The 22770-nt window shown below is 39.9% G+C and overlaps 2 protein-coding genes and 1 long non-coding RNA gene across 12 annotated transcripts in view; 2 read left to right on the forward strand and 1 right to left on the reverse strand.

The window, feature by feature from the left end:
* Nucleotides 1-2165, forward strand: part of NIPBL (NIPBL cohesin loading factor) — a 195665-nt gene extending 193500 nt beyond the window's left edge. For 2 of the 3 annotated variants that reach the window (XM_053906931.1, XM_019438075.2), the window contains 2 exons: nucleotides 109-297; nucleotides 858-2165. In XM_053906931.1, coding sequence (XP_053762906.1) covers nucleotides 109-297; nucleotides 858-1223 — 555 coding nt within the window. In that variant the 3' untranslated portion in view covers nucleotides 1224-2165. Of the gene's footprint in view, nucleotides 1-108; nucleotides 339-857 lie in introns of all 3 variants that reach the window. The other variant, XM_019438076.2, reaches the window with a different exon arrangement.
* A 13018-nt stretch (nucleotides 2166-15183) lies between these two features.
* LOC128778247 (uncharacterized) overlaps nucleotides 15184-22770 on the forward strand; it is a 58906-nt gene continuing 51319 nt past the window's right edge. The window contains exons 1-2 of the long non-coding RNA XR_008423683.1: nucleotides 15184-16081; nucleotides 18506-18696. This is a non-coding gene — a long non-coding RNA (uncharacterized LOC128778247). The remainder of the gene's footprint in view (nucleotides 16082-18505; nucleotides 18697-22770) is intronic.
* The window catches only part of CPLANE1 (ciliogenesis and planar polarity effector complex subunit 1), a 137669-nt gene continuing 134409 nt past the window's right edge, over nucleotides 19511-22770 (reverse strand). For all 8 annotated transcript variants that reach the window (XM_053906939.1, XM_053906936.1, XM_053906935.1 and 5 more), the window contains 2 exons: nucleotides 21211-21365; nucleotides 19511-20751 (listed from right to left, as the gene is read on the reverse strand). In XM_053906939.1, the coding sequence (XP_053762914.1) occupies nucleotides 20578-20751; nucleotides 21211-21365 (329 nt within the window). In that variant the 3' untranslated portion in view covers nucleotides 19511-20577. The remainder of the gene's footprint in view (nucleotides 20752-21210; nucleotides 21366-22770) is intronic.

A 22770-nucleotide genomic window follows, 5' to 3' on the forward strand; every position in this document is an offset into this window, starting at 1 on the left:
GTAGAAAACATTTAGGGGAAAATAATTTTAAAGGAAACATTTAAGGATTTAACAATCTTGCTTGAAATTATGTACATAAAATTCTAAATTCATATCTAATTTTTGTAGTTCAAACTTCTCATGGAACATCTGGACCCTGATGAAGAGGAGGAAGAAGGGGAGGTGTCAGCTAGTACAAATGCTCGGAACAAAGCAATTACCTCGCTGCTTGGAGGAGGCAGCCCTAAAAATAATGCAGCAGCAGAGACAGAAGATGATGAAAGTGATGGGGAGGATAGAGGAGGAGGCACTTCAGGGGTGAGGCGGAGGAGGAGTCAACGTATTTCGCAGCGTATTACGTAAAATGATTTTTATGTGCTTATATATGTCAGTCTATTAAATGTACACCAAGTAATGTAATACTTATGAGAGAAAACATTTTGTAGATAGAGATTCTCTACTTAACCATTTATACATCCTTTTGTAGAAAGTTTAACATAAAAGACAATAAAAAAGAAAAAACAGAAATGAGACTTATCCAGCATAAAGGGTTATTAATTTTTTTTGGATTGTATTAATGTGTGTTATCCTTTTTTATTGTTGCTAAGTTTTATGTAGCTTTATGGTTCATATGTATATATAATTTTATATATCAATAAGAGTAAAGACACGGGTACAAATTAAGAGTTATATGGTTTTACAAGTATATGTTAACCCCTTGGCGCTGGCGGTCACGGTGCGTCTCATTGCCGGCAATGGAAGTGTGCTGGGAAATCCCAAACTCCCGGCGTCAAGGGATTAAAAGCAATAAAAACAAAAATTTCACTAAAATTCTTTTGTGTAACACTTCGTCTTTTTTCCCCCCCCCAATGTTTTAGTCATTGAGAAGGTCAAAACGAAATTCAGACTCTACGGAGTTGGCAGCACAGATGAATGAAAGTGTTGACGTCATGGATGTCATCGCTATTTGCTGTCCAAAGTACAAAGATCGACCACAAATTGCAAGAGTAGTACAGAAAACCAGCAATGGCTTCAGTGTTCAGTGGATGGCAGGCTCCTACAGTGGCTCCTGGACTGAGGCTAAGCGCCGTGACGGCCGCAAACTGGTGCCTTGGGTAGACACTATTAAAGAGTCAGACATTATTTACAAAAAAATTGCTCTAACGAGTGCTAATAAGCTGACTAATAAAGTTGTTCAGACTTTACGATCCCTGTATGCCGCCAAGGATGGGACTTCCAGCTAATGAATTTGTACATGCAGCCAAATTTACAGGAATTTTTTTAAAAGGCAGAAAAACTTGAAATATCAACATTCTGGCAAAAAAAAATCAGTTTTATGAAGAGTAAGAATGGAACCTGGGATGCAGGAACAAAAGAAGGAAATGTTGGGCAAACATTTTTGTGGGAGCTCCCTTCGCTGTTGTGCAGCAGAAACAGATTCTCAGTTCATTTTTACTCCCACTGTATTATAGTTTAACAAAAATTGTTTATATCTTGGAAAAAAACTTTCTGTTTAAAAAATAAACAAGTGAATGTTGGAAATTAGTCTGTTAATGTTCTTAATAAAGTGTTCTTGGAGTTTAACCTAGCAGCGGATGGCTTTCTTTAGCTTAGCCCAGTTTCCAGGGAAGCATTGTTTTTTCCAGGCTGTAAAATGGCAGACTCTCCTGGATATATAATTTATTCTGTTGAAAAAAAAAAAAAAAAAAAAAAAAAAAAGCATGCAGTATCTATGACCTATCTGCAGAAGGAGTTTTTGTAAATGTAGATTTTGATGTATTAGGTCACCCTGAAAACAATACAAGAAAAGGGATCCCCAGGCAATCTGGTGGAGCGAATACTGCAATAAATTTTTTTACTTCTCTTTGTTACTTGTCTGTTTCCATTTGAATTTCTTATTGTAAAGATCTGTTTAAATCCATTTATATTATTTTGCAGTCTTTTATGTAAAATTTATTATATCACTGGTTTTCAAAGCAAAACATAAAATATTGTTTATACAGTTTGTATAGGCTGACTTCTGAATAATTGGTATCTATTATTTTCATTCCCATAAGAGGGTGTAAACAGTTAACTCCAGGGTTTTATTGTATCCTGCAATATTTAGTATTAACTATATATGATTTAGCACTGTGCCAAACACATTTTCAAGAGTACATTTTGATATAAAAAGAAACTATAGTTTATTCCTTGTATGCTTCAATTTCTTTCTAGTGATGTCATGATGGTAATATTTATTTTTTAAACCTGGGGAAAAGGTAACAGTCATGCTATTTTGGGAAACTAGCATTTCTCTTAGTTAAAATTATGCTGTGTGTTATTTTAGAAATAGAGTGGAGTATGACATTTCGTATTTACATTACATTTTTCACAAGTTATTTTTTAATGCTGAAAAAGGAGTAATTTTACTAGTTGAGATGTTTATTCATTTTCTATTCTAAACATTTTATACCTCTTTGGAGAACGGTTGTTATTACAAATGGGGAGAGTGGGTATTTAATCAGTTGATCTGCATAGTTGATGCTCAGAAATAGTAATGGCTAAAATCGCAGGGGAGAAGGTGTGTTTCAAATTTAAGTCTTTTAAAAACAATGTGTACTTATTTTTAAGTTCATTTTTAAAAGTTGACCTCTAGAATGTTAAGTTTTATGAAATTGGCCAATAAATTAAGATTCTCAATTTGTGAGGAAAAGTGACATTGCCACAAAATACCTTTTTGTGAACACTTATTAAACCACAATGAAAATAACTTTTCAGGATCTATTTCCGATGTGGAGTTCTTTCAGAACATTTTCTTGAAGGAAATGTTTTCCCACTCTTCTTCCACTTAATTGTATGTTTCCTCTTCCTTTTTACTGTGAACTCTGTAGAATAAAACTAGATTGGCTTTTTTCCCCCATGGAGTAGTATGTTTAATCAGAAAGGACTTGAGGTAGCTAATGAAAACAATAGAAATTCATCAATAAGAGTAAAATACTAATGTAGAAAAAATATAAGAAAATAAAGTCAAGCCTGTAGAGTTCTAAAGAAGATGTAGTAAAACTGATCTTGAATGCTATGAAGGTTGACAATCGTGCATGCTGTTATTTGATTCTTAAAAAAACTCTGCTAGTTAAATGTTTTATCCCCATTTTGTAGATGAGGAAAACTGAGTCTCAGATTCAGTAATTAGTTTATAAATGTTGTAGGGATTTAAATTCGGAGTTGGAATAATTGTGTCTCACTATTCTAAGCTAATTAAACAATTAAAGGAGATGATCCTTATTGAAAGTAGATCAGTTCCTAAAGGATACTTAGTGTGTTTATACTTAGGGACCCTCTTCAGAGTGAGCTTTAGGGGGTAGGCACACAGTAGGTGAGGCTTCTCTTGCCAGGTGGATTTCTGTGTTCAGGAATTTTCCATACATTCTGAGTTCCAGTATTTTAGCTATTAATATAAGCCAAATGTTGATACAATTCCTAAGCCTTAACCCTTAAAATATACTAACCAAAGTTTTCAAAAAGTAGATTTCTCAAATGTGAATTTTTTAGGTCTTAACAGTAAAATAGGTTAAGGCCTTGACGGTCAAATCTACAAAATCAAACTTTCCGTGTATATTAAGGGTTTACAAAGTTCAATCTTAATCTGTAGTTTGTTGATACTGTAATATGCCAAATCATGTTTTATTGATTTGTATTGAAAAGAAGGTGTGTTCTATTTGATATAAAAAGCGCCAAGTACCTCTTCACTTTAATATATTAATTACGAAATTTTTGTATTTTCTTAAATTGTTTACTATTTTGACAGCGAATGGGTAGTTTAAAAAATTTGTATCAAAATACAAAGGCAGAAAACAATTTAGTAATCTCTAGTGAGAAATTCTAAACTTTTAAAGAAAAGTAGTATGTAGCTTACTTTGTTGATATGTTGAATATTTGAACCATTAGCAGGTAACTGAAGCACACAGTTATTGACGACTGTAGTCTATCCATGAAGACAGGTAAGTCCAGCTTTTCTGTCCAATGTGGATTTCATGAGCAATGAGCAAAGTTATCATATGTTCACGTAGAAAGTGAACTTACCCAGGAAGGTATGTGGTTTTCTTCACCCGTACTCCGCTTTCGGTTGCACAAAGAACTCAGTGTGGTCACTAGCGCAGCACCCAGGTGGTCTGCATCTCCAAAGCTATTGATACTAAACTGGAATAAGGTTACTTTTGCCAATATAAAACCATCAGATCATTCACTTGAAATGATCATGTAATTTGAGACACTTGACAGTAAATTTTGTGTTACAGAAATCCTACTTGTTTGAACCTTTTGCTGTTTTGCCTTGCTCATTTTAAAACTGAAGTTGGTTTAACCCCTTAGCTAATTTTTGTCATAGGAAGCATATTATTCATTACACAACCTGGTGTAATATTTTTATTTGAAAATTTTCCTAACCACTCATTGTTCTGTTGGTCCTAACAGTTGAATGTAAATTTGATGTAATAGGTCACTGACCAAACAAGTTCCCATTTGCATAGTTTATTGACCAAGTGGTGATAAAATCCCTGTGTTCTGTGTGATAATCCAGTGAATACCACCGACCCACCCTTCTTTGTGAGGCGCCACTTGTATATGGCTTCATGGCCCAAACTGATGCAGAATGCACACATTCTTTTATTCTCATCAGCATTTTTTTTTAATGATTTTAACTTTTGGTTAGAGAATCACCACAGACCCATCACTCAGTTTCAATCATTCTGAATTTCTGACCAAGCTTATTTCAGCTACACCCTCTATATCCTCCTCTATATTTTTCTGAAACCCCAGATACATTATTTCATCTATAAACACATCATCTTTAAATATTAATACTCCTTGACATCAAATATCCAGTAACTTCAAATTTTCAATGTCCTCAAAATGTCTTTTTTAGTTTTAGGTCTTAATCTATAGATGTCTTCATCTTTTATTCTTTACAAATTTTTTAATGAAGAAACTGAATCTTGTCCTTGGGTTCTTAAGAAATAGTTGGTTCTAAATAGAGGAACAACAGTTATTTTCCGCTTTGTAATCCTTTTTCGTAACTGAATTTATTTTGGGTTTGAGAGACATTGTCTCTCTCCCAAACTCCTGTGTATTGATTCTTAAGCCTGCGTAACCAGAATAGTGGTGCCATTACAGAGATAATGAAGTAAGGAGGTAGGTCTAGTTTTCAGAAAGATGGTGATAAACGTTTGTTTAATCCTTTGAATTTTAGTTGGCAAATGCCAAACAGGCAATTAGAGATGAAGAACTAAAGTAAGGAAACACAAGTTTAAACAGATAACAGAAGTTTCCCTGTGATTAAAGTTCCTCTGTTAGTCAGAATTTTGTTACCTACTGTTTGAAATAAGTGGACAATCGGTCGTGGTTATTTTTTATTATATAGTTTGTAGGCATTGCAGTTTTGTTGAATGTAATTTTGCTTCTATTTGTGACTTTTTTTTCAGTCATTAGAACTTAGAAATGAAAAGTTATTTTGTGTTACTTTGCCATATAGTTGTACTGTCTGCACCCTTTTTTTCCCCACAAGAAATGGCAGTGTTAAGTTTGCCGTGATCATAACTTGCCTAGAATTGTAATTTAGAACAAAGAACAGGAAAATGTAATCATAATCTAAGTTTGTCATAAAACCTAAACTGATAATGGATCTCCACATTCCATAGTTTTTAAAAATTTCTATAGAGTCTTAAAATATGAGGGATCTGACAACTCATTTAATCCAGATATTCATGAACCTCTTTAAGTATCTAATGAAAGCCATGAAATCTCTACTTAGGAAACTAAACAAACCCTTCTTAGAAGACTGAACAGAATTGTGCATATAATTTCAGGGGATTTCCGGTCACTCCCACCAGTGACATGTATAAACTGCTTTGGAAATCCATTAACTACAGGTGAAGAGAAATTGAGGCTCAAATAGGTGAATTGATATCTACAAGCTACAGTTGACCCTTGAACAACATGAGTTTGAACTGTGCAGTTCCACTTATATGCAAATACTGTAACTTACTTTCCTTGTGATTTTCTTAATTTTTTCTTTTTTTTGCTAGCTTAACTGTAAGAATACAGCATATAATACACATAACGTGTTTATTAACAGTGTTATCAGTAAGGTTTCTAGTCAACAGTAGGCTATTAGTAGCCAAGTTTTTGAGTCAAAAGTTACACATGACTATGTGGGAGGTCTCGGTGTCCCTAAACCCTACATCATTCAAGGGTTACCTGCATATACCTACTTAGTACCAAGAGTCAAGAGCAACCCTCCAGGCTCTTTCTCACCTCCCAGATCAGTTGCTCTTACAAAGAAGATTCATCTGGAAAGTCCTTATTCAGTCGTAAGATATGAATGTAGAGAAACTAATGACTAAATGTTGTGGATTTTTTTTTTTTATACCTTTTCAAAAGATCCACTTTATAGCTTCAGATTTTGAGATGCCTACTATCCTGTTAGATAAAGGGAGAAGGTAAAATGTGAACATTTTATGGGTCCCATTTTTATTTTAATTTTTTTCCATATTACCTGGCTAATCTTGAAGATGGGAAGAATCCAGAAACCAGGGAGGGATTAGAGAGTTTCAAGGAGGAAGTAGAGAGCAACATGTGAAATTCAGTAAGATCAAAACACAAAAATTATTGAACGTGGCTAATCTTTAGTAGAAGACTAAAACTTGGAGTGGTGAAAAGAGTATTAACTTTGAATTCAGAACACAGCCTGAAGCCATGTGATTCTGAAATAAGTGTGATGAAGTTTGGTAAATACAACCACTTAACATGTTATGTGGGAGCTTATTTAAAGAAATCCATAATTGGAGTATTTGGCTGGCTCAGAGCATGTAACTCTTGATCTCAGGGTTGTTTTTTGTTTTTTTAAATATATTAAATTGTCAAATTGGTTTCCATACGACACCCAGTGCTCATCCCAGAAGATGCCCTCCTCAATACCCATCACCCACCCTCCCCTCCCTCCCACCCCCCATCAACCCTCAGTTTGTTCTCAGTTTTTAAGAGTCTCTTATGCTTTGGCTCTCTTCCACTCAAACCCCCCCCCCTTCTTTTTCCTTCCCCTCCCCCATGGGTTCCTGTTAAGTTTCTCAGGATCTCAGGGTTTTGAGTCTGAGCTTCACACTGGGCATAGAGATTACTTTTAAAAAATCTGCATCTTTTGTGCATATTTGGATTCGAATGGTTAAGTGGGGGAGATATGGGCCACAGAATTCTGAAAGTGTAGATAGTACTGTGCAGAGGAACCAGCATGTGAGTAGTAGGATTTCAAAAGATGAAGCTACGGAAAGTAAGGACAGCTAAGCATACACTGCCCAGAACTTAAATTTTAATGCATAGGCCCTGGAAGAATTGTAAGCAAGGAATTAGTGAAAGCTCACTTTGGCTGCTACGTAGAGGGTAGATTTGAAGGGGTCAAGAAGAGGACATTGACGCGACAGTCTCAGAGATGGTGAGAGCCTGAACTAGGATGATGATTGCAGTAGGGATAAAGAGAAGATTGGAGAGATTGTAGATGTATGTAGGAGATAAAAATGGCAGGACTTGACAGTTGACTGAATGAGGTAAAGGAAGACAGCGGTGTCAAGAATAGCCATCAGGTTTTTCTACTTTCCATAACTAGGTTTAGACAAGCTGGAAGCTAGTATCTGAGGGCTTTTTGGATGATGTCCAAAAGGTGGGAACATGACACCTTCAGGAGGGAACTTTGGACTGAGCCTGCTTTGGGGACTCATCAGCATGTAAGCTGTTCAGTGAGCAGCACAGAGCCAAAGGAAGGACCTTGGAGACTACCAACATTTAAGGTACAGCAGGAGGACAATGAATTTGTGGAGGAGATGAGAAATGATTAGAGGAAGATGGGAAGAATCCAGAAACCAGGGGTTAGAGGGTTTCAAGGACCAAGCAGAGAGCAACATGTGAAATGCAGTAAAGTCAAAGTGGAAAACGTATTGATCCTGCCATTCAGGATGTAAATGGAAACCTTTAGGGAGAGTAGTTTCAGAAAGAATGAGAACAAAATCAAACACTATAGTTGAGAAATGAATGAGAATCTTGTCAGGAAGAGTGGCCAGGCAGGAAGAGAGACAACAGAGTACTGACATGCTGAGTAGAGAAGCTGGAGAGAAAAGCAGATAAAAGGGCCTGAAAAGCCACATTCAAAAGTTTGGAAGGGCTTTCACTCGGTATAATATACTCAGAGTTGTGGTTCAGAAAGATCACTTGCTGGCTGCATTGTGGGGAACCATGATGATGCCAAAATGCATAATTGTGTTATTTTTCTCTAGTGGGGCCAGCTGCACAGCAAGGAAGGTGATCTGCCTCTGGGCCAGGACTGGGAAACCTTGGGTGTAATTGAGCTAGGCTGAGAGAAAAAGGAAGGATTAAGGTTTAAAGGCCTCCATCAAATGGAAAAGCAAGTGTAATGAGAGTAGCAGAAATGGAATAATGGGGTGATAAGGTCAGAGGAATGTGTGAGATGCTGAGGTAGAGTGGTTCTGGAAACAAGGTATAAGAATGTGACCCTAAGAATGAATTAGTAAAGTAAAGAGGTGACGTTTGGCATTGGAGAGAGCGAGAAACCACAGGCTACATTCTGCACTCCTTTCCTGAGCTTAAAACATGGATTCTTCTTTCTTTTCTGTCAATACTAACAGTTTGTCTTGGATATCACTTGGTACTGACACTGGTTATTTTTAGTTTTTGCAAAATCAGTCACTTGACAGGTATTTGCTAAGTGCTTACTATAAGCAACGAACTGTGCTGGACCAATGGCAGTAAGTTTGTGTTCCAGTGGCAGAGACGAAATGAATCGCAAAGTACACAATTTTACAGCTATTAGGTTACAATTGAATTGTGTTCTTGAGAGAAAAAGTAACAATCTATGAGAGTATGTAGCACTGGAGTAGTCTGGAAGGCTGGGGGAGATGAGAAATGCTTCCTTCTCCAAGTGAAACTAATCCTCAGGTAAAGCCTGACATGTAATATAGATAGATACCAAATAATGTTGGTTGAACCATTAAGAAATGGGAAATAATTTTTAATGGCTCTCAGCAGTTCATTCCTTAGGGACATGATGGTTGAGGTCCGAATTCTATGGGGAAAAAAAATTGTTGGGGAGGAAAGGGATGCAAGGAGAATCCCAAACTGATGGCACGGTATATGCAAAGGTGCCTTCAGAAGCTTCATGGTTCCAGGAAATGGCAGAGAACAAGACAGTAGAATGAAGCTGATGATGTAGATGGGCCAAATCATGTTTTTGTAGACCAGACCATGGTAAGGATGTCCGAGGAGCAATAGGAAGCCATTAAAGAAATTAAGATGGGTGAGAGTAGAATAGAGCTTTGCATTTGTGAAATTTGCATTTTTAAAAGATCACTGGCTACAGGTTATACAGTAATTGAGGAGGCCATAAAGGTCCATATGAAAGATGATGATAGCTTGAGTTGGGGTGGTGGTGGTCAAAGGAGAAAAGTGGCCTCATTTGTAAACGGTTAAATTGGTCACATAGTTTTGCCTGGATATTGTTTAAATTGTAATAAGGAGAGAACATGAATTTCCTTAGTAAGATGCAGTGAGACAAGTCTTCCTGGGTAGGTCTCCACATAGAAGACAACATGGCTTACACTTGATTCATCTGAAGGACAGCCCAGGGGGAATAACCACAGTTTGAAGTGAGGAAAGGAATCAAAAGACGTGACATTATCCAAAAAGGAGAAAAGTAGGCTTAGTGGATTTCTGCGCAGCTTGTAACTGCTGATTGAATCTTTAAAATCCTGCCTTTTATACAAAGTAATCCCAAGATAAAAATTTTAACAAGATAGGCTTTTAATGCGATAATGCATACAGTTTCTGTTATTTACTAGTTTAATTTTTCTAATTAAATTTAAAGAAATAATCCCTTGTTCGTAGAAGCAACCACTTTGAACTCTTTTAGCTTTTTCTTTGGGTAGCTATATTTCTAAATGTACTATTATAATTTATTAATTGTAATAGAATTATTAAGTCTAGACTTTATGTTATCACGATTAACTTTTTTATGAAAGATAAGGACTTAGTTCTTATGCCCTCCCAATATGGATATCGCTATATGTAATGAACATTTATGTAATATAACACTATGTAAATAATTGCTAAATCACAGCTGGCATTTAGTGTACTAGATGAATGTTTCCTTTTTGTGTATATGCTCATTTCCCTTTAGTGAAATTGCTTTGCTTTTCACTCACATAAATTCCACACAGTAATCTGTAATTCTTTTTTTTTTTAATTTTTTTTTTTTTAACATTTATTTTTTGAGAGACATAGAGAGACAGAGCACAAGTTGGGGAGGGGCAGAGAGAGAAGGAGACACAGAATCCGAAGCAGGCTCCAGGCTCCGCCGAGCTGTCAGCACAGGGCCCAACGAGGAGCTGGAACTCACAAACCGAGAGATCATGACCTGAGCCGAAGTCAGAAGCTTAACCGACTGAGCCACCCAGGTGCCCCAGTAATCTGTAATTCTTGTAGAGTGGTCTGTTTGAGTCTCTTCCCCACTCCCCCTCCCATCCCCCACCCTCGTTCCTCCATCCAGAAACTCCTTCCTGGAGCTGCTCTAACGTTTCGCACCAGTACGGACTGATTTTCAAGGACTGCTGCTAAGGTGCTGTACCAGACTTTTCCTACCCCTCTTTCGGTTGGATCCAGAACCCATGTCTAGAATCCATGCCTTCCTCCTTTTTGCCTAAAAATGTTTGCTTGAGCATAAACTGCCATGGCTTTCTAAGAATGGACACATAAGGACAAACTTGTTGAGTCATTAGAGGTCTGAAAATGTCTTTATTCTCACCTCAGATGTGATATCTGGGTCTAGAATTCTGAGTTAAAATCTAGCCTGTGTTGTTGCTGTTAAAAGGGCTGCTACCATACTGATTTTGTTCCTTCGTAGACAACCTGTGCTTTCCAGCTCTAGAAGCTTTTAGGATGTTTTATGTATTTCCCATATTTTAAAATTTCACTTTGATTCCTTAATGGGAATCTTCTAAAAAATCATTTTGCAGAGTACATGGACTTCTAATCATTGAATCTGTGTCCTTAACTATGGAGAATCTTGATAATTTCTTCCCTGTTAGTTTCTTTAATTTTTTAAGGAGGCTCCACACCCAACATGGGGCTTGAATCCACAACCCTGAGATCATGAGTCACACACACTACAGACTGAGCCAGCCAGGTGCCGTGCCCCTTAGGTTCTTAGTTTCTCTGTGGTTTCTGTTAATTCAGGAACTCTTCTGGACTGATCTCAGTTGGTGTTTTTGCCCATTTTGGGGATGGGGCTGGTCTTTTGGGTCTGTCTTTTAACTCTTCCATGAAATTTTTTATTTGGCTACATTTTATATTTCAGAGTTTCTTCTTGTTCTCTGACTGTTCCTCTCATACAATTACTTGTTCTTATTTATGAATGCATATCTCCCTATATCTATCAGATTAGAAAGGAGATTTCTCACTTGCCATTTGGAAACCTGAGCTCAAGTCACAGCCAATGATGCATCATGTTCAGATTTGAGGAGGCTGATAAATCACATTCCTCACTCTTTCAAGTTCTCATTAGAATTATAAGCTAGAGTCCAAAAGATGGAGGTAAAACACACAGCTTTCTTGTCAGTAGAGCTGGAGTAGAGAACATACTGTTATTGTAGTCTGGACCCGCAACCACAACCAAGCTTGCTGCCATTTGCCCCTAATCTAGGCCTTGCTGTGTGGCTATTCTGCAAAGTAAATATTTAATCTGCTCAGCCTGCTGAAGGAGTCATTGCTGCCCCTCGCTCAAAAGCACCAAGAACAGGGGTGCCTGGGAGGCTCAATAGAAGCTTCTGACTGTTGATTTCAGCTCAGGTCATGATCTCACAGTTCTTGGGATCAAGCCCCACATGGGACTCTGCACCAACTGTGGAGGAGCCTGTTCGGGATTCTCTCTCCCTCTCTCTCTGCCCCTTCCCCCCTCCCTCAAGATAAATAAACATTAAAAACAACAACATGGGAATCAATTGATGTAGAATTCTTGCCTTTCACCAATCAGAAATAAAAATCCTCTTTAATAGAAATAACATCATGGAAATGTGGGAATAGGGTTTCCTCTGTCATTGAGCATTCCAATTTGTTTAAAAAAAAAAGAAAAGAAAACATTTTTTTAGGGGTGCCTGGCTGACTCAGTTCATCTGGTGGAACTTTTTCTTTCAAAGGCCAGAAAATAAGTATTTTAGTCCTTAGAGTTATACAAGTCTATGTAGCAACTATTCAGCTCTGCCACTGACTAACAGAAGCAGCATAGATAGTGTGTAAATGGGTGGGCAGATTGTACGTTTCGGTAAAACTTTATTTCTGGAACCAGAGAGTAGGCCAGATTTGCTGACCTCTGCTCTAAGGTGATCAGATGCAAAGCCGGACTCTGGTCTGGGACCTAACAACTGGGAGTTCTTTGCAGAGATGAGGAGCTTTAACTGTCCTACATAAGACTTAACGACCATGATTCTCTCTCCCCTTTTTGTGCCTGTCAGTTCTGAGTCTTAAGTCCACTGTTTATCAGTATCCTCTTTTGCACAAATTATGCCATGGCTTCCTCCATCCTCTTATACTGATTGCTGTTTCTCTCACCCAGCAATATCTCTTCTCCCATTTTCTTCATATTGATTTATACATTTAAAATTTTTTTTTTTTCCAACGTTTTTTATTTATTTTTGGGACAGAGAGAGACAGAGCATGAACGGGGGAGGGGCAGAGAGAGAGGGAGACACAGAATCGGAAACAGGCTCCAGGCTCCGAGCCATCAGCCCAGAGCCTGACGCGGGGCTCGAACTCACGGACCGCGAGATCGTGACCTGGCTGAAGTCGGACGCTTAACCGACTGCGCCACCCAGGCGCCCCTTAAAATTCCTTTATTATCCTTTCACTTGGATCTTGAGAGAGAAGGAATAAAAATAATTTAGCAATACACTATCAAGAAACCATTTTAAAATTCTTAATGCTGCCATTATTTTCATTAGCTTGTTTTTACATTTACTGGGTGTGAATACATTTTAAGTACTTCTTTTTAAATTAGTATCCTTGTTTTTTAAAATCCTATATAGAAATTTTCCCTTCAGCTAGGCAACTTGTGTCACAGATCTCTGCCCCAATCTCACATATATAGATAGGAACAGGCTGGGCCATTCATTCCCAACTTACAAACCAACCTTACCTAACAAGGATTTTTTTTCTTCTCCCTTATTACCTAGATTTAGTATTTTTATGGAAATGAAAGCATTAGTTTCCACCAGGGTCTCCTTCATTACATAGGGCCATAGTCCAGATGCTGAACACACAAGAATGTTCAGGGTATAAAAAATGTTTAAAGGAAAGTGGGAATTCTGGAGAGCTACCCAGTGTGACTTCTGAGCAGTTATCAAGTGCATTTTCCTTTTTCTCGTATTTCCTCAGCAAGATCCAAGATTTGATTTCTAGACAAAAGCTAAGCAAGACACAAAGCATGGTATGTAATAATTTGAATTATTGAGAAATGGAAAATTGTATAAGCAATAATGGCTTATGATTAGTCCATCCATTTATTGAGTATAGAGTCTGGCTGGAAACAGTGCTGAAGTGAGAAAGTAAGGAAGTCTGAAGTCAGTGTTTTAAATCCAGGTACATATATATAAATTCTTGGCAGCTTGTTTGAGCTTTCTTTCCTGGTGGATTCCAAACTTAGCCAGAATACTTTGGTTTAGTGATACACCATGCTAAATGCTGTATAACCTTTTTAAAAAAAATTTTTTTAATGTTTACTTATTTTTGAGAGAGAGAGAGACAGAGTGTGAGCAGGGGAGGGGCAAAGAGAGAGAGAGACAGAATCTGAAGCAGGCTCCAGGCTGAGCTATTAGTGCAGATCCCGACGCAGGGCTCGAACTCACAGACCATGAGATCATGACCTGAGCCAAAGTCAGACGCTTAACCGACTGAGCCACCCAGGCGCCCCTGTATAACCTTTTCTAATAAAACTGTGAGCAAAGATTCAGTTTTGAGAAATTGGAGAACACTTCTGATAACTGGAGGTATTTCCCAAGCATGGTAAGTGTCTAAAATCTATATATAGAAACTGATGCTTTTAATCTATGTGTGGAGGGCATGAAGTGGGTCTGAAACATTCATTTGCATGATTCCTCTGTGTTAAGATACACTAGGCAAAATAATCATATTGCAGCATTCTTTTTAATGTTTATTTAGACGGAAAGCATGAGTGGGGGAGGGGCGGAGAGGGAGGGAGAATTCCACACTGTCAGCACAGAGCCTGGCGTGGGGCTCGATCCCCCGTGAAATCATGACCTGAGCCAAGATCAAGAGTTGGACCCTTAACTGAGCCACCCACGCTCCCCTAGAGATAACTGTTTTAGCTACCATTGTAGCTGGGTTTTTTTTTGTGCTCTGACCCCTCAATCACATGTGCATGCAACACGTCTCATGTTGTAGTTGCTTGTAAACTCATGTCCTATGCTTGACTATATTTTTTGAGGGTAGAAACACTCTCTTCTTTATCTCGTACTCTCACACTGAACAAATGAAATAATTGAATACTTGGATAAATGAAAACAATGGCTATTTAGCTTTTCTGCCTAAAAATAGCTTTTTATAAACTACTGTCCGGGAATACCAGTGGGTGGGTATTGCTGTATTTATATCAGAGAAGACCAGTATATGACCAGCTGTTACCCCAGCTCACCTGTCACTTAGCTTCCCCAGAATGTGAGAGACCAAAGCAACTTGAGGGGCTGGTGAACAAGCTGGCTTCTCTCTCCAAGTTGTGCCTACATGTGGCCTCTTCCACACCCAGAACCCAGCCATTTCCCTTGGCCGCATTCAGAGGCTTAGACACCCCAATACTGTGGGGCAGTGGGAGAAACCCATGCATAACTGATCCCAGGTCCTATCCTAGTCAGTGACCCATGTCACCTGGGCCCACATGGGGCAAGTGCAGTCATTGCACAGACAGGGAGGGAGAGCTCATCAGGATTTTAAAATTCATTATAGCTTATTTTGTAAAAGAAGAGTTGTTCTGAAGATACTGGTGAGTCTTTGTGTTGTTACCTGTCTTGTAAAGCAGTGTGTAATTTCTGGCTAATATCTTCAGCTCTGATTGCAAACCGTTACCCTTAGTGATCGCCCTGCCTTTTTTTTTTTTTTTTTTTTTTTTTTTGCTTGTTTTATGTTTAGTTTCATCAAAAGCAATATAAAAGCTGTATGATAAGTAAGAAGCATCAAAGGCAGAGTTCTAGCCCGTGGAATCATGCGGGCCTGTATTCATAACCCAGCTCTGCGGCTCACTTTGTGCCCTCAAATATGTTATTTACAACCTATCTTATAGAAGTGTTGAGATAATAAGGAAAGCATTTTGGGACACCTGGGTGGCCCAGTCAGTCGAGTGTCCAATTTTGGCTCAGGTCATGATCTCACAGTTTGTGGGTTTGGGTTCCCGTGTCGGGCTCTGTGCTGACAGCTCAGAGCCTGGAGCCTGCTTCGGATTCTGTGTCTCCCACTCTCTCTGCTCCTCCCTGCTCGTGCTCTCTTACTCTCTAAAGTAGATAGATAAGTAAGTATTTTAAAAAGATATGGAAAGTACTTTGCATACTATAAATAGTAAATGGTGTTCTTAACCCTAGAACTTTCTTATCATTCTTGATCGTTCTTTCCATACAGCGTAACTTGGCATCCGTCAAGGTGTTTACTGCTAAGAGGCTTATGTGCCTGGCTCTTCCAGTTGTCAGAGAGGGTGTCCAGGCACATTTGCCGTTTTGAAAAAGGACCACGGTTGTGCTGTGAGGGTCCCAAGTTTCAAAGCAGAGTTTTCCTTTCCTTCCTCTGCACTTCTGTTTTGCTTTCTTGCTTCAAATCGACTACCGTGTATCGGGTCCTCTTAGTCACAGGTTTCTGTCCTCAAAGAATTTCTAATACGATATGTATACAGAAGGTTAAAGAAGTTTGCCTGTTTTTCTAGGAACTGCTACTTTTACCACACAGAACAAAGGCGATGGAGCCAAAGTGGCAGTAAGAAAGCCTGTGCTGTCTCCAGTTACCTTCCACAAAGGTAATGGGAAGTAAAGTTCTTTTTTTGTTTTAAGTAGGCTTCGCACCTAGCGGGGAGCCCAACATGGGACCCGACCCTGAGGTCAAGACCTGGAGCTGAGATCAAGAGTCAGATGCTTAGCCGACCGAGCCACCCAGGCACTTCAAGAATAAAGTTCTTTTTTAAAAAATTTTTAAAAAGATTTTATTTATTTTTGAGAGAGAGGGAGAGACAGAGTACGATCAGGGGAGGGGCAGAGAGAGAGGGGGAAACAGAATCTGAAGCGGGCTCCAGGCTCTGAGCTGTCAGTATAGAGCCCGATGCAGGGCTTGAACTCGTGAACCGTGACCTGATCATGACCTGAGACAAAGTCGGATGCTTAATGGACTGAACCACCCAGGTGCCCCAAGAATAAGGTTCTCGAACTTAAATTTTTAAAAATCATAAGACACGGGGTGCCTGGGTGGCTCAGTCAGTTACGCGTCCTACTCGTGATTTTGGTTCAGGTCATGATCTCATAGGTCGTGAGTTCGAGCCCCATGTCAGGCTTCGCATCGTCTCTCCCTCTCTCTACCCCTCCCCCGCTCAAGTTCGCACTCTCAAAATAAACTTAAAAATTTTCTTAAGTCATAAGACACTCTCAGAAATGTCAAATACAGGGCACCTGGGTGGCTCAGTTGGTTAATTGTCTGACTCTTGGTTTTGGCTCAGGTCATGATCTTGTGGTTCGTGGGTTTGAGCCCTGCCTTAGGCTCTGCACTGTGGAGCCTGCTTGGGATTCTGTCTGTCTCCCCCTCTCTCTCTGCCCCTCCCCTGCGCTCGCTTGCTTGCTCGCTCGCTCTCAAAATAAACAAACTTTAAAAACTATTTCAGATACCGATTTCAGAGTGAAGAGTATGGCTGTGTGTGCAGCAGTTCAGAGAACAGGCTGTGGGGTTAGCTTTGTTTGGAATCCTAGTTCACCACTTACTCTTTAGCCCTAGGAAAATTCCTAACCCATCTGTGTAAGCCTCGGTTTTCTCACCAGCAAACTATGTGTTATAATATTGAGAACATATATATTGTGGGCTTAGCACAGTACCGAACATAAAAACAAGTACTCGGGAAGGTGCTATTATCACATGGTCATGCAGCACCAAACTCGTAAGTTTGGGGATTCCAAATTAGCTGTGCTCTGATCAGCCAGACAGGGGATGGTAATGATCTTAAGAATGAAGGTCTAACCCACCATTCACTCCATGTTACTCTTCACCGCTAAGCGAGATTAGTCAGAGAAAGACAAATATCATATGACTTCACTCATGTGAGTGAAGATACAAAGATACAAAACAGAGGAACATAAAGGAAGCAAAAATAATATAAAAACAAGGAGGGGGGCAAAACATAAGAGACTCGTAAACAGAGAACAAACTGAGGGTTGTGGGTGGGGGGATGGGCTAAATGGGCGAGGGGCATTAAGGAAGATACTTGTTGGGATGAGCACTGGGTGTTATATACAGGGGATGAATCTACTCCTGAAATCATTATTGCACTAAATGCTAACTTGGATTTTAAATTCTTAAAAATACATAAATAAGAGGCGCCTGGGTGGCTCAGTCGGTTAAGCGTCCGACTTCGGCTCAGGCATGATCACATGGTCCATGAGATCGAGCCCCGTGTCGGGCTCTGTGCTGACAGCTCAGAGCCTGGAGCCTGCTTTGGATTCTGTGTCTCCCTCTCTGACCCTCCCCCGTTCATGCTCTGTCTCTCTCTGTCTCAAAAATAAACGTTAAGAAAAATTTTTTTAAATACATAAAAAAATAAAAGGTACTTTCATGTTCATTCTCCTGTTAGCTCTCTGTGACAACACTGGTAGACAGGGCAACTATTATCCCCATCTTACAGCTGAAACAGCAGAGGCTTAGAGAAGCCAAGGTGGGGGGGGGGGGCTGCTTCGGATCCCCCTAGAACAATAAAAATAACAGTTACAGAGAATTTACATGATGCCAAGCATGGTATTAACACTTCATGTGCATGATCTCCCTTAATCCTCCAGTTCATCCACTGAGGTCTGTTACCCTAGTTACCCTAGTTAAAAGAACTCAATTTGGTAGGGATAATGATGGAAACACTGATTACATGTGTTACAAAAATGATGAGAAACATGAATTGTTCTGTGTCTCTCCACTGCCACCTTCTTTCCTTACAGATTCATCTTTCAGTTTACCACCTCTCTCTTCAGCTGTGTCTGCTGTTTAACCTGTCAAGTTTTAATGCTGATGGCTGCATTTCTTAGAAATTCTCTTTGGTTCTTTCTCCATAGTTTTCCCCACTATATGCCACCCAGGCGCCCCCACTGTACTGCAGTTTTTGTACTGCAGCCAGAGGTTGAGACTCAAGCTAGAAGTTGAGACTGCCTAGGAATATCAGTCCTCTGCTGATACTCTCTGCCCTCGTTCACTCCAGTTTCAGGTTTATTGTGTGGATGTTCACTAAGAGAACGCTTCCACCTCACCTATGACAGAGTAACTACCACCTGACTCGTCTGCCTGTCTGAACCATAAAGTGAGTCAAAACACACGTGAGGCAACTGCTCTTAGACACTGGAAAATAGGCAACACGGAACAGTGATCCCGGAGAGAAGGGAGACTCCTGAGGTAAGTCTCCTGAACGCCTAGCTGTCTGCTTAAGGATATTGTCCCGATGACTTCAACATAACGAACTAGAGTCCGAGTGGAACACTTGCGGTCCTCCTACGATGCTGAAGAGGCAGAGGTCAGGGTGGTAACAGTGGCTGGCTTCTGCAGGCCAGGGCAACAGAGAGAAGGAAGCTGGCTGCACGGAGACGATTCCCAAAAGTCTGTGTGCAGACGGGGCAGAGCTGCTGTATTCAGTACGAGACTCCCTGAGGCACACCAGAAGGTGGTCACTGAGGCTGAGCACGGCTGGGGGGTGAGGGAGGCTGTGCCCAGCCAGAGCAGCGAGACCCTGCTAACACCTCATTAACACTCCAGACATCCAGCCTAGAAGTAAAAATCTTGCCCTAGAATAAGGGTTACAGAAAATACCCTTCAATAACGAGGGTAAGATATAGTTCTGTCAATGAAGCCTGAGAGAATTAATTGCCAGAAGATCTGCACTATACGAAATCCAATGATCTTCAGGCTGAAGGGAAATACTAGACAGAGATTTGGATCTACAGGAAGAAATGAAAAAGCACTGGAAATGATAAGACAACTAAATGTTTAAATCAGAACAGGAGCAGGGAGGTAAAAGGGATTATACTGTTGTAAAACCCCCTTATTTCTGAAGTGGTGTAAAATGTCAAGTTGTTAAGAGTTCACACATAGCTCTAAAACAGCAGTTCTCAAACTTTGTGTTCGCCTTATAAAAATCAAGGGTCCTAAAGAGCTTTTTTTTATGTGGGTGTATCTGTGAACATTTATCATGTTAAAAATGAAAACAGAGAAAGTTTAAACATTTTTAATTACAATGACCCAATGTTTATAAGACATATTTACAAAAGATAACTATTTTTCCAAATCAAAACTTGATGAGAAGAGTAGCAGTTTCATAGTTTTACAAATCTCTTTAATGTTTGGCTTAATGGAAGACAGCTGAATTCCCATACCCGCTTCTGCATTCAACCTCTTCCAGCATGTTGTTCTGGTCAAAGTATATACGAAAAAAATCTGGCCTCACAAATGTAGTTGGAAAAGGAGGTATATTTCATAGCTTTTTCAGACAGTAGTATTCTTTGATACTACACCAAAAATTGACAAATGCGTGAAGGTTTTTAGTTTCTTCTCACAAAAATTATCTCCCAAATTATTATTTGGGTGCAATGCCAGAAACTACCCACGTCTCTGCACCGTAGTTTTTATAAAGTTAACGTGAGCTTTCTAGAGTCGGGAATCCTGTTTCCCACTCAAAGCATCCAGCCCTGTTTCTTCAAGGCTTTTCAGGTTACAGAGCAGAGGACAGATCTGGCCTCCGTGAAACTTGGCTTATTTAGAAGTGCAGTATTGGTGGAAAGTGGTTCCTTTTTCACTCCTGGGCCAGGCCTGCACAGGTGAGTAAGGCTCTGTTTTAAAATGGAGCTCATTATGTCTCAGGGCGAGATTGTGACTTTCTTCTCCACAACAAAAGAATTTTTTCCGTCGGGTTTATCCATATAAGGTTGCTTCTCAAAACTTGGGGGGTAATAAAGGAGGAGGTGATAATAAATAACTTAAACATTATGTAAACTGGCTTGACAGGTCCTTTTCATTTTTTCATCATTGTAAAAAGTATGCCTAAAGAGATACCAAATGCAAAAGCGTGTATCTATAGTTAAACAACCCTTTCTCCATGAAGGCAAAATTATTGAGAAGTGTTTATTTTCCCTCTTGAAATGGCTAATCCAGAGAATGATATGGCTGCAGGTGGTATATTCATGCTGCTTCCTTCGTTGCTTCTCTCCCTTAAACACTCCAATCTTTCAGAACTACATCACTGAGATGCTAGTCTCTGCCGGGAAACACAATGATACGCAGGTCTTACAGGTCCAGGGCCCAGTGGAGAGACAGGTTCTTGTCATCCACGCCGGCCACCATGTCTTCAATGGCGTTCCAGTCAAGTCTGCTGAGGATGCTGCCAGTGCTCCCAGACACACTGTCGACGCCACCCACCCCGAAAGGAGGCTCTAGCTCTTCTTCGGTTGCTGCCAAGTCCTATCAAATTAAGAAAGGTAGTAAGCTGTGGTCTTAGCCTGAGGAAAAAGTAAACGGAACGTGAACTAAGCTTTCCAAAGATTCTAGTCGCTCATGCACCAACTGGCGAAGGAAATGCAAAGCAAACCCAGGACAGGGGTTGCCCAGCCCAACGGGATCGACAGTGGGCTGAACGTCACCTGACACAGCTAGACGCTGGCACCAGATCTGAAGAATGGACACAGTGGGTTTTTATACTTGTCGTACAATGATCTGTTCTTAATGTTTTGTTATCTTTTAGTTAAAAGGAAAATGCAAAATCAAGGAAAGTTCTGATAAATGCTGGAGCCCTAAGCCAAAGGTGTAGATGCTCTGAATTACCCCTTCAATCTGGCAGTATCTCTACATCCCGCAAAACAAAACAGACGGAACTAGGGAACACACGGAAATCACCAAATTGAAATCTGGAACAATGCTTACCTGTAGAAGGGAAGCAGGACTCTCGTGAACAGTTGTCCAGGGGCTCACCACGGTCTCTCTCTCATACTCTATACGCACCTGCTTTGATCGAGGTGAAAGCTCAGCACTGATGTGTTTTTTCGTACACTGCAGACTCCCACACGGAGCACTAGAACCTTTCAAGGGAAAAGGACAAAGTTACGATGGGACCGATTCATTTATAAGTTTGTTGGTTTATTCTGATGTTTATCATCACATCTAAGGCAGTCACATTTTACCTAATATTTGAATCATAAGGTCTGGATATGGTTCTCACAATTCCTGCCCTGTCATTGTGACAGAAGGAAAATGAATTCTGGCCATCTCTTAATTTTAAAAACAGTGGTAACCTGTAGGACAAGAGAGTCGAGGGAGGAGAGGCCACAGAGAGAATGGAACTGTGGAGAAGTTCCAGCTGCAAAGTTGGGTGAACGCTGTGTTGAAAAAGAAAACAGCCAGCAAAACAGAAAGACTGAAGACTGAAGGATAATAAAAAGAGAAACCAACACGTGGTTAAGCAGTATTATAACCACAAAGGCAGGCCGTGTCTCCAAAGCAGACGGAAACAAATGGAGACGGGCGCTGAGTTGTTGCTTCAAGTAGTCAGGCTGTGAAAAGAGATTAGCAAAGGCTGTGGCCACCAACTAATTCCACCTCCACTTCTGCTACAATTGACCTGGTAACTAGACTTCAATACTCTTGTCAAATGAACATAATTATTGCCATCTAAAAAGAATGACAAAATCACCACCAAAATTGAGAAATTAAGGCGAACAGTCCTGCATTTAAAAGGATAAACCTTTACCCCTGGGGTATCTACACACCTGAGAAGCTATCACTGGCTTTCTCTCACCTTGCTTTACCCAGGGATGGCTTTGTAATTTCCTTCTCTTCAGATCAGACTGCATTTCTCTAGGATTTGTTCGGGATATCCAGTCTTAAAATAAAAATACAATATGGAAACAATGCTGTGAAACTGAGCATGTGCAAAAAAGCTTTTCAAGTTTGGGTGTTCCTGCCCCATTGTGGACAGTGAATGCTATCAAAGGTAAAAGACCCATGATACATCAAGGAGAAACTCCACAGCAGAAACTAGGCAGAAACCTCAAAGAAGCACTCTCTCTGTGGACAGTGAACACTGCCACTCAGTTTCTTTAGAAAGCATATTGACGAACATTATCTCTGGAGACTAGCCGGAGGAGTCCAGAGCTGAACGGTGAAACTGAATCCGTTGCCTCTGCTTCCGCCAGGAGAAAACCCTGTTCCTCTTCTTGCCCCCTTGTCAATTATTGGGCCACACTCCACACACACCCCCAAGCCGCAAACGTGGAGCTGTACTCAATTTCATCCTGTCAGATAAGGCTACCACTGGGATAATGAAACAAATACTTCTATTTGCCTTTCTATGGGCAAGGCCTCATGCTAGATCGTAACACACTTCACGAACACAAAACCCTGGATCTCTGGAGCTTGTATAAATAGAATACCAGTGTACATGTAACTTCAGCTATTTGGGGGCCAACACTGTATTTTGGGGCTATT

The sequence above is a fragment of the Panthera pardus genome, unplaced genomic scaffold (assembly GCF_024362965.1).
Source record: "Panthera pardus isolate Hobbes unplaced genomic scaffold, ASM2436296v1 HiC_scaffold_2, whole genome shotgun sequence".
NCBI classification, from domain to species: Eukaryota; Metazoa; Chordata; class Mammalia; order Carnivora; family Felidae; genus Panthera; species Panthera pardus.